The sequence below is a fragment of the Nesoenas mayeri genome, assembly GCF_963082525.1.
Source record: "Nesoenas mayeri genome assembly, chromosome: 4".
NCBI lineage: Eukaryota > Metazoa > Chordata > Aves > Columbiformes > Columbidae > Nesoenas > Nesoenas mayeri.
Genome location: NC_137540.1, coordinates 35,860,691 through 35,873,318, shown reverse-complemented (window position 1 = coordinate 35,873,318; position 12,628 = coordinate 35,860,691). Strand labels below are relative to the sequence as shown.

At 36.5% G+C, this 12,628-nt stretch overlaps 1 protein-coding gene across 1 annotated transcript in view; it reads left to right on the top strand.

The window, feature by feature from the left end:
* MARCHF1 (membrane associated ring-CH-type finger 1) overlaps positions 1 to 12,628 on the top strand; it is a 160,111-nt gene that overhangs the window by 129,013 nt on the left and 18,470 nt on the right. Inside the window, exon 5 of the mRNA XM_080344224.1 lies at positions 10,772 to 10,952. Coding sequence (XP_080200350.1) covers positions 10,772 to 10,952 — 181 coding nt within the window. The remainder of the gene's footprint in view (positions 1 to 10,771; positions 10,953 to 12,628) is intronic.

Genomic DNA, 12,628 nt, shown 5'->3' with positions numbered 1-12,628 from the left:
AAAAAAAAAAAAAAGTTAAAGTAATTGTCTCATGTAAATAGTCCTAACTGTTGCCCTAAATCCACAAACATAGACTTGCTTTCAGATGGAAAGCAGACTCCAGTATTTCATCTGTCTTCTCAATCCATGCAATTTTATTATAATTATATTATTCAGACACTCTTTGCAAGACTTGGAGTTTGGTTCAAGTATGCACCTTTTGGATGTGCTTACACACTTTTCAGCGAGACTCTTGTTTAGTTGGGGAAGGTTGAAAACTTTTTATAGTTATGTGTTCCTGGGTGCACCGTCAGTGTAGGCACTCTTTGACCAACCGGAGTTATTCTCACCATGGCTGATAACTTGGCCTGTTGTGCAAAATTGGTCAATACAGTCATAATTGCATTTACCTTCGTGTCATGGGTAATGATGTATTTTTTGTTGTCATTACTAAGTGTAGCGTACTGATGATAATATATCATGTTAAAGCTTGTTAATTTTTAATAGCTGGTAAATTGTGTTAATCAATTTGCAGACAGTTGAAGAAAAAGAAAAACATGTTTTTACTACCAATACAGTAAAGACTACAGTTTCTGTTTTCAGGGCAGGCCCATGCACTTAATTGACTCATGATCTTTGGCCTGTTTTTATTCACATTCACAGTCTTGCTTCTGAAACAAACAAACAAAAAATTAAATTTCAATGTTGATGTGCATATATACAGTAAACATTTTTCTGCATGAGAAAAAGGTTTTGGTGGGTTTTCTTTTTTTTGTGATGCTTATTCTAAAACTGGAATTAACATGACTGGTTGCTATGTGAAAAATTTGTTTTCCTGAGACATTTTTTCAGGCTTTTCATCCTAGGTAGTCATGTCTTCTAGTTGATGTGACAAAACTGGCTGAGTGGCTCTCAACTAGATGGCATTGTGTGGAAATAGCAGAGGAACAGGGTTCTTGAATATCTACTGGTGCCAGTAACTTTAAGTGTTTGAGTAGGCTTTTTTTTTTTTTTCTTTACTTCCTCATTATTTACTGGCTATGAAACACATTTATATACGCACATAAGGCTATAAGCAGTTTCCTCAATGTGCATTTATTAATAGCTGAGCAGAAGTGTGATGGGACGCACCCATTTTAGCATAAGCGCATTAGTCATACAGATAAAGTACAGTACCATGGCACACTATATACTTCAGCTAGTCTAAGGCAGGACTCTTGGTCACTTCAAGTGAGATATTTCACCTTCCAATGTCACTGTTTCTCTATTTCCAAAATGACAAAACAATGACGTGGCACCAATGATGATCTTTACAATTTCTTCCCTGAACATATTCCTTTCTTCTGAACTCTGTTAGAAGGCAAGGTTTCAGCTTCTGGGATTAAGGACTACTATATAAGTTAGTTCTGACCATAGTGAGTTGTTTTGGCACCTGTCTGAGATTTTCCTCCCAATTTCAAAGCAATGTGATTTCAAATTGGGTCCATCTTTTTGAAACACACTGTACTTTATTGTGGAATTTGCCCTGTGGCTTGAGACGCAGCCTCAGAAATAGCTTTCTTTGGCCTGCACATGGGTAATTTTACTGAAAGGAAAAGCTGTGTGTGGGCTATGATAAAGTGAATAGATTGTGAGGATTTAGTCCCATGGATTTTCCATAGGAATTACTAAGGAAAGAAAAAGAGTTAGTTGATATTGCAACTAGTATATCATAAGTGCTCTGTGTTCTGATTCTGAATTAATATGATGGTATTTTTATTACTTATGATGGGAGAATTGAAAGATATTTTTTGTTTGACTAGTTATGCTTTTGGTGTAAAATCTTTTTTGTAGCACTGATGCAGTCATTTCAGCAATAACACTGAACTGTGTTTCTGTAAGCTGATAAAAAACACACACACTTAAATAAGATGAAATTTCTCACTATGAAAAAAATGCATATTGGAAGTAGAGTTTTTATTTTGTTGAGCTCCATGTACAGTCAGGAAAAGTAAGGCCCTCATTTGTGGAGTAAATACAAGAGTAGAGCATGCCAGAAGGCTGGTAAGAATGGGGAGAAGTAGTAAGGGAGATGATGAAGTTGATTCATGAAATCTGCAGAGTCTACTTCAAGGCATAATTTTTCAAGATCAGCTTTAAAAGCTAGTGTATTAATTAAAAGTCCATTATAAACTTAGGAAAAGACTAATACAGTTATTACTATGTGTTAATACAATCATGGAAAGGAAGAAATAGTATACTTTGCACTTGAGAAGAGGCAAAATTATTATGTGGTTTCTCTCTGTGAAATCAAGTGTTGTAACAGGGGTTTTATTTTCATAATATGATAATATTATAGCAGGACCTGAAAAGTAGCATCTTGCTTGAAAATACTTACATCTTGAAGTATTCATGTAGTACAGTGCTCACAAAATCAGCAGACAGACAGAAAGCCTCTTGTGAGTAAATAAGTCCTCATGGACTTAAGGAAAAAGGAGAAAGGTGAACAGAAAATAGATATATAGGCTCAAATACTACCATTGAAATTTAACATTCATTTGAAATATTTATACTGAAACCATGAAGTTGGATCCAGTAAATAATTTAAACAGTAGTGCAGAATACATAGACTCGAAATATAATACCATCCAGAGCCCTCCAAAATCACCAAAAACTGGAGGATGCCGGACTACACTGTTTGGCTGATGAGGGGTTTTAACCTGTTTGTCCCTGGGATGTTAGTGCCTTCCTTGGGGTCTCCAGTTGATACTTTCCTTCGTTAGGAGCCAAATCTCTGAATCTCCTGCTGCATGTTGGTTCCTCACCCCTTCCTTTTAAAGAATTGCAACCGCTGCTTACCTTCCTGTTTAAAGCCTTCTTTTTGCAAGGTGACTTTCTGATAGGAATCTGCTGCTTTTTGAGGAATCTCCTCCTCTGTATGATGGTCTAGTGGTTCATCAGTCTTTGAAGCAGTATGAAATTCTGGTTAATTCTATTCTCTGTCTGATGGTTCAAAGCCCCATCTGTCACCTCTTCAGCCATCTGGTTATGCAGTCTCTTTTGGAAGCTCTCCATGATCCAGAAGGATGCAAGGAAATTAAACAAGGCAAGCTGGTTGTGTTTGTTGTGGCTAGGGTCAGTCAACTGGGGGAGAACCAAGTCCTGGTTTCTGCCTCTTTCTCTCAAAACCTCTTATTATTTTTAATGCAAATATGTGAAATGGTGCCACTTCCTTATAGAAGGATTGCGTGAGGGAAGACCTTTGGTTTTAAGAGTCCCGTTATTAAATACTTAAAGATTGCATTTGTTCTGAAACGAGTACAGTTACTTAAAGCTTTGACTTCCACTATGTGGGTAGGAAGAAATATAAATCCTTTTTTAAGATGCAGTCCCTAGTTCTTTGAACTGTGCTCACTGCACTAAATCTTGTCTGACATGTATCTCGAGTTGCTCTGACAGTGCATGTGAGGCAGGAATTACTCGTAACTACTTAGATGGTCAGTTATCCTATTTATGACCTTTAATAGAAGATTAATACAAGGACGGAAAATGTTGACAAAATAAAAGATTTCATGCGTTGTTCCTAATGGTATTTGCTCTTTGGTCTCTTGCAAATTCTGATCATGTTTGCACAAATCAAGAGAAAGCTTTATCTTGACCATTATGAAATTCTACTGGTGTGGTGCAACATTTTGAAAATGTTTTTTTATCTGGTCAGACAAAGGCCTGACTGTCTAATACAATAGAAGGACAGGAGTGACAGGGGAGAGGTACACAAATTGATTACGCTCAATATGTGCTTCATTCACACTGTGTTTAAATGGAGAGAAAAACCAATTTGTCATTCAGATTACTTTATGATTTAACAGTGGAAAGAATGGAAATGAGATTAAAAAAAAAAAAAAAGTCTGCAAAATGAAAGCAAGGGAAACACGACATGCTGTAGCCTATTGCAGGGTGAACATATTTAGTGAATTTAACTTTTTTATTTCCAAGTGATAAATTGTTCAGGAGCAGTATTTGATATCTTTTTCATTTCTGCTTATGAATGAGTTAATTATTTGCTGTGAGTTGTTAATAAAGTTGTTTGCTTTAATTTTATGTTCTAACTATCTAAAAGCACTGTAAGCACTTTAGAAATTGGCAGAAAGAGAAAATGACCTTTTTTAGACAGGAGAACAGTTTTCTTAAGATCATCAGACAGTAAGGACAGCAATTTTGTACATCATTTTGCAAGCCTATGGAATTGTTTCCTTTTGGTCCAATTAAGATAACCTAGGAGCTCATGGTATTTCATTCTGGCAGCTAATAATCCTCACAGCCAAGAATCAAAGCCAAGAATTCAGTTGGTCCAACATTTTACAACTATGCTGTTTCTTCCTGACTAAGCTCCCTTTAGTAACCGCAAGATACAGCAATGAGATGAACCCCCTGAACAGAGTAAGAATTTAAATTTGAATAATCATTTAGTCCAGGTATGCTTTCCAGTGAAGGTCAAGATTTTAACTGCCTTTTCAATCTCTGGTCTCCAAAACCAATATTTTTGGAATAGGCATTATTTTCCTTGAGCATATCTATACAGAGAAGATATTTCCCTCTTTTATTATGGAGATTTGTTAAAAGTTTGAAATAATTTGTCTTCCACTGGTACACTTCCATACTGTCATTTTCCTGAGGAGAGGGATAAGGCATCTGCATTAGTTTATTATCGTGCTCTAGTTCACAGTACATAGAAATTAGATCACAGGGGCAGTAAACATATCACAGGCAGTAGCCCCTCCTAATTTTGTCAGTGAAGTGGTCTCCATTGGTGCCTGCATTCAGATAAGGAGCCTGTATTTGAAGCACATCTGATCACCTTTACTTTTGCCACTATCCAGACCACACTGAGAATCGCTCTCAGGGTTCTCTAACTATATTTCCTTTGACTGAAAGTCAACTGAAAGGTGCGTGCCTGGTCCAACCTCAAGCCAATATCGCATCAAAGCAACCAGTACTATGTCCCTGGTGCTGGGCCATCTTGTCTAGACTGTGCCTTTTTCGAGAAAGGCTCGACCAGATGATCCTTGTGATCCTTTCCAATCTGGTATTCTATGATTCTATGACGTCAGCTTTTTAACACTAGCTGTTTTTTGCAACAGATTTGGTACACTTTCACTGCAATGCTAGTTAGCATGGACATAGCACCCAGGATTATTAGAGAACAATACGGGTTTTACATACTTAGGTTATTTATAGCCCTTAAACATTATCATACATCATCATGAGTATGCCTATGCCCCCACATACACTTCTATTTTTTAAAACCTCGGAGGCATTCCCCTAGGTTATGTATTTGTTAATGAGAGTAAAATTTGAACTGTTCTATTTTTAAGGAAGACTATAAAAGCTGTCTGCACTACCTGCCTGTAACAAAACCCTTTGTCTATATGGAATGACCAAAGATGCTTGAAAATGTTATTATGTACTGAGATACTGTGCCAGTCTCAAATAGGAGAGATCCACTGAAAATATTCTGGTGGTGCAGAATTTCTGCAAACTCTTTTCCACCTGTGCAGTTCCCATTAACAAGGCACCTGTGTAGCTCGAAGCACAAGCAGGAACATGCTAATTCATTCTTATCCTTGATGACCTTCCTTGAGCAGTAGCCACTTAAGGAAATCAGCAGTTCAGACACCATCACAGAGGAGCACTTGCCAACTGGGTAAGGGCAGAGCACTAAGTTTCACAATGCGCACAAGCATCCTGCAGAATAAGTGCATTTTATACTTCACTGCAGTGGCATAGAAGTCAGCCTGTTTTCTTAATTACAGAAAACTGAAGTGAGTTAGTGAAAGACAGGTTAGGATTACTGCTGTCTTTCCAATGATAGTTAAGATTAGCAGCTATCCTCTTTAATGACAGTAAAATTGTTACCTTTCCTGTGAAGGAAACGCTACAAACCTGTTGGAATCTACCTATATCTGTTGCAGTAAGCAGCTCAGATGGTCACTAATCATCTAGATGGTCATTTTGTTTGCTGTCAGGAAAACCTGAAAATTTTCCATGTGAACTCCTTGCTCCACGCTAATTTTAGTTGACCTTTCGAACTGAGATCATGTAAGAAATATTTGTCTATTTGTTAAAAAAAAAAAAAAAAAAAAAAAAAAAGACAAGCAAGTAAACTTCATTTGATGAGAAGTGAAGTACAGTCATGCAGGATAGCTCTTGCCATTTTTCTGAAAATCAGCCTGAATCCAATTAGCGTATGAATGTCTACAAACTGTAGCCATCTTGTTTCATACTTCCCTTCCTGTCTTCTTATTTTTGCAATGAACAGGACCAGGGGAAATGAGGGAAAACAGTTCATAGTAATGGAATTAAAGATGCTGCAACAAAACCAAATTCTGAAGTTGCCTGTCTTCTGAATGCTTAGTTTTAGCAGCATCTTTTAATTTTAATCCAATAAGAAACATCTCTCATTTATATGAATATGGTGTCAATATGCCCTTCAGTGAAGTACATGGTATACCTGAAACTACTAGCAACTTTGCGTACTCATTTTGCATAGGCATTATGATACAGAGTTTAATATGTCATAGTCATTATGGTACAGAGTTTAATATGTCACATACAATTGCTCAGTGAAGCATTGCATTATTGTTAGGTTCTCAGCATCATTTGAATGTGCCTTGAATGCAATTAATATTTTGAACAAAAAGAAATACTGAAAGATAATTCTAAAATATTCTCAGTAAACTTCTCTAGCTTTCCATTTTACATAAATCTTATCTTTCTCTAAACGTTTTCTAAATTGAAGTATTCTGTTTCTGTTTAAGAATTGGGTTTTATGTAGGGAACATACAAGAAATCTGCAACAGTTTTAATAGGAATTATGCAAAATCTTTCAAAACCACAAATTTTGTTTTCAGTTTAGCATTTTTTATTTTTTTCCTGAAGTGTTATATATATTTTTTTTTCTAATTTATTGCATTATAAGTGAACCTGCTATTTAATAACATCCTTCAAATAATTTATATGGATTTTTGTCTGATATATGAACAGTGCTGGCATTAATTTCTCTGTTTGGTACATATGTGTGTTGAAGGTTGTAGAAACACTTCTATGCTAGAGAAATATGGGCTGGGTAATTAAAATACTGCCATATAAAACAAAAATTTAAGCATAAGAATGACTGCACTGTTATAATATTATTTCATAAAGATGCACAATGAGATTTCTTTAAAAAAATATTCTATGATCTCAATGTGTAGGGATATGTCTGTATATTCTGCACACATACACAAAAAATGTGCATATCTGAATCAGAAGATCATCTAATAGCTTGTATATGCTGCATTGTCTGGTGTACGCATGATTTGTAGAGCAAAAGCTCCTTTGGAGCCTGGTACTCATCTTTTCCCTAGACAAGCAAGGTCCTGTTCACAGGCTGGTATCTTAAAGAATTAAGCTGTCAAACCTAAAAAAAAATAAAATAAAATAAAATAAAAAAAAAACAGGCTCAATTTATGACTATAAAGGGTTTCTAACCGAAAGGATTTGGTCAAATAGCTGACTTTCCTCCCCTCTGTTTTGGAATAGTCAAAAGTATTGCTCTATAATGAAGGCCATTTATCTGCCTTAAAGGACTAGAAGGCTGAGAAAAGCTGAGTATGTAAATTCTGTAGGTGTATCTGAACAGCTGAAACTGCAACTATTAACTGTGATCAGCGCTGCACTACACTTTGCACTACACTTTATATATAGATCAGTATAGATTTTACAATTTGTTTTGTTTTGCTTTATAGTGGAGAGTGAGGTTTGGTTGTTGTTTTTATTTTTTTTTCATTTAACTCATTTCTAAAGTATGTAAGCAAATTTTAATCTTGGGATAAGATCAGTCCTGTAAAGAATCATTCTGATGGGTGAAAATTTGAAGCAGTTATGATGATGTAAAAATAGGAAACTAGAATGTAAGTTCTATGCCTCCAACTTGGTTTAGATACCACTTAGGTAAGTCTGTGCTTTCTATCTCAGTTCCATTTGAACAACATATTTTTCAAAACCATTGTCTATAGCTTTTTTTCTGTAATTTGTGATAATGATGATCTACATGATAGATAAATACAGCAAAGGGCACAGATGTACAGAATTCTGATTCAGTACTCATGGCTAAGCAAGGTATTATAAGTTATTTGGCCCAAGTCTTTAAAAGATTTAAGGTGTTAACTAACAGTCTATTTCAATGGCTGTCAGGCACCCACATATCTTTAAAGACTGTGATCGTGAGTTTAGGTAGCACAAATTTATTTTAAGGTAATTTCATCTGGCTAAACAAATAACAAAGAGCTAAAATGCACCAAAGAACATTCAAGCTAATGGAAAACATGCCTTTGGTTATTTTCTCTGGACTTTAATTCCATTTGAAGTTAATTTTTATTCTCATTACATATTTCATTATTAGAAAGCTAGAAGAGGCCATTAGATTATTCAGTTGGAGCTTCTGTATAATAAAGGTTCTTAATGTCACCCTGTTATTTATGCATTTAGCTTGTAACTTCAGTACAATGAAAGAATAAATAGAATGTATAATTCATATAGAGGTTTTCTGTAGAAGTGTTTCTACTGAAGAATGTTTCTATTCATTTCAAATTTGCAATGTCACTTTATTTGAAGATCCCAGTGGAGTTTTAGTCTTGTATTTTAGCTCTTAAAATAATTTTAAACAATTATGGCACTAGTAGAAAAAAGGCTCTTGGGTACCTAGCTTAGCTGTCTCATTTCTAAATAGTTTAAATGTTAAGCCTGTAAAATAAATTGTGTATAGCTTGAATTTAAATGAACAAGAATGCTACTTTTCCTTTGGGTAATAGTTTTAATTTTAAAATAAAATGATGGTTTTTATGTAACTCTCAGCTGGGACTGCATTTGTTAGCAAAATACCTATTCGGTGTTTTGAAAATTTAGTTCTACTTAAGCTACAGGCTGAATAAGAAGTCAGCATACAGCCAGTTTCCATTTAAGAACTAAGCCACTGATGCACCTAGCTTGGCTGGGTTACTAAAAAAAAAGACTGTAAATAGAGTTCTTGTAAAATGTGTCTCAAAAAACAAATGTGTGCAAGATGGACATTGTGGGTATTTTCTTCTCCCCTCCATTCCCGTGGGGTACAAGATACTGTGTGGGCACCACTACAGACACTGAAATCTGGCTTTTGTGTACCGGGTTTCCACAGAAGCTTTTTTTTTTCTCTCTCTAAATATCCATCAAAGTAGCTTTGTTCTGCTTTCCCATTATCGTAGATTCATTTTCTTATGGCTCTAGGCTACACCACAGAACAATAGTGAAGCAGCTGGTTTTGTTCCATAGATTTTTTTACTTAGATGTTGATATTTCCTCCTCCCCTTGCTTGTGGATTTAGCAGCCTTGGTGCTGGGCTGTAGCCAGTCTGTCATAGGGTGTCTTTGCCAGGTTGTTTCCTGATGTCTGCCAGGTGCTCCTGTGCTGTGAAGGTGGTCACCTTCTTCCCTCCCCCGAGTAGTAGGAAGACAACCTCATTGCAAGGCGCTCCCCAGCCCCTTTGCTACCCCAGGAGTGGTGTCGCCACAGCTTTCTGCAGAAAGGACCAAGTTATTCCTCAGACATGTTCAGACTCCTCTGAACACATCCATCTGAGGGTGACTTTCCCAAGTACTAAGTTTCTAAACTCTAAGTTTCCTTTGTGTGACACCAGGATCTGTGCTGTTGTTGCTACTTCTCTATTTCAAAATAATATTTCCCAAGCTTCCGCTTTTTCTTTTTTTTTTTTTTTTCCCTTACACACCAGTTTGATTCTTGGGACATTCATTAGGGCTTGGACACTTTATAGTGGTTCTCTGAGGTGGGAATGGGAGTGAGTTACTCTTCAGTGAGGTGAGCATCCATCACTTCAGGTGTTCAGTTAAGCCTTCTGCTCACCAAAGAGCTTCCTCTGCCCTCATAGTGATGCTTGCCACTAAAGCTAGTGTTGTTTTCAATGGGTGAAAGTTTTCCAGGAGCCTGGAAGAAGGGAAGATCATCCAGACATTTGGACTTGTGTCACAGATGAGCACCATCAGGTTGTGATGTTAGGACACTGATCATTTCATGCAAAACCACAACATGAAAAGCTCTGTATCCCATTACAAGGTAACAACAGTTCTGGTACCAGCCTCTGCCTTAGGGCTTGCAGCTTGCAGCTGTAGTTTTTGTTTTCCCAGATAACGCAGCTATCTGCTTCAAAGGGACAGTGAAGAATGAAAAAGAGGAAGGACCGTTCCTTTTTAACACCTGCCTCCTAAAAAGTGTGTGCACGCGTGTGTGCACTGTGACATACCCACTACTCCAGAGTACTCAAAACTGTTTTCTTATTCTTTTAACCATGTAGCTGCAAAAAGGTATCATAGGAACTTTTTGTACTTTTCATACTGGATGTTTCCAGTTTAGGGATAGATTCTGCTAAGTTTGTGTATCTTATTGGCCATACTAACAGATCAAGAACTAGTCAGCTCTAAGAGCGAGCCCTGGTATTTGTCTTAAAGGTTTTGCTGTGCATAAAAGGGAGAAACAGTCTTATTTCTATTGATTCACCTTCTGACCACATAGCAAATTCAAAGAGAAATAACTAAGTGAAGAGAAATTACTAAGTGGCAGAAAGGAACAAGGAATATGTTCCTGGGCCTCAATCCGAAAGGTCATGTAACTTGCGTCTTATGAATGTCAAGTCTGAAAATGAAAAAGATGTGTAGATAAACTGGTGCCTTTGCATTGCTGGTTGGCAAGTTCCCTCACTAGCTTTTGCTGTCCTTCCTGTCAGGATCTGTCACTGTGAGGGAGATGATGAAAGTCCCCTCATCACGCCATGTCGCTGCACAGGGACCCTGCGCTTTGTCCATCAGGCCTGCCTGCACCAGTGGATTAAGAGCTCAGACACACGCTGCTGTGAACTCTGCAAGTACGACTTTATAATGGAGACCAAGCTCAAACCTCTTCGGAAGGTATGGTGCTTTTGTATCTCATTATCCTCAAGTGCCAAATGGCCAGAATGGCTGTGCAAAATACTGGTACAATTAAAGAAGCATCTGCCTGTACAAAATGGCTTTCTATTTGCTGTTGTTAAATCAGTCCCAGTGATTTTATTGCTACATGTAAGTTAGTTAATGGGCAGCAGCAGGGGATTTTGACTAAAGACTCACCACACATGCAATCTAAATGCACAAATAATAGGTTTGTGTATTTAGAAGTTTTATCTTCAGCTTTTTGTTATTGACCTGCTTATTTTTAAGCCACAAAGGAAGCTTATTCATCATGTTTTGGTCCTGAATAACACAAGCCGGATCATGCAGTAATTTTTACATTGAGCCCATAGCTTCTATTTGAGAACAATGCTTACACCAATGTGGAGACAGCAATTATGAAAAAACATTCAATCAATTTAGCTACATCTGTTCTAACTGTTACACTTGTGGGCAAATTAATCATTCATACATTAAGATTAGTTAATGGAATCCAAACTAGAGGGCAACCTTGCATCCTGAAAGTCAAATGTATGTTATCTGGGCTCATGTTTTCCAGGATAAATCAATTTAATAGTACATGGGTTGTCAGTATAGGGAAGGTGAAAAGTTTGTTAAACATATGTGGGCTTTGCTTTCTTTGGAATGAGTAATTTATCTTCTAATTTTTCTCTAAATTTCTCTCATCATTTTTGGGTTTTGTTGCACCCTTCAAGTTTGAGGCAATCTAGAACAGGGCAAGCTTTGCTTTAAACTAAATTTCAGTATGAGAGACCTTGAAAAACATGTAGAAACCATTAGCTTATAAGTGGTGTATGCATATGTAGTAGTGTTTTTATGGCAAAAGACCTTTTGTTTTTGTCAGCCTTGCAGAGGTAGCACTGATTCAGAGAAAGAAAAGCAAATGAAATTCCTTCTCATTTCTCATCAGATAAATTATCTAGTAAGTCCTTGATGATAAACCACTTTTAAAAAGAGAATTGGGATTGATTTGACAAGCAAAGCTTGTGATAAGAAAGGACAGTTCTCAAGTGCCAGGTAGACCTTGCCAAGTAGATCGGAAATTGAAACAGAAGTAAATAAAAAACTGATGCCTAAAAACTTAATTATATTGACTTAGTTTTTAGTAACTCCAGATAAATTTTAGCTAATGTGACAGGAAGGAGATAATTGTATAAAATCCCCTGCCTGTAGCATATCTTTTGGGTTTTTTTTCTGTGTGTTTCTATTCTCAACACACCTTGCTTTAACCTGTCATCTAACGACTACATTGGCAACAGCCGCATTCCCCAAGAGAATATACAGATATCAGTATTTTTAACAAAAACCTTTTCTTGATTGTGTTGTCTAATAGTGTCTTTAAAAAACTTTAAATAAAATTTGTAGCATCCAAAGCAAAAAGAAGTGAAATACGTGAATCGCTGTCGGTATCAGAATTAGGCACTTTTACATGTGTATCTCATCATTGCTGCCCCCCATTTTTTTCTTGTAATTGAAAAAAAAATTATGGAATACTGGCAGATATACAGTAGTAATGTAATTCTTCTAAATCTGTCTGTTCTTAATTGTATGGTTACCACCTTATTTATCTTATCATTGGTTCTCAAGTAACTTTTTGGTTTCTGACATAGCACAGATGAGCCTCTTCTTTCAGACAG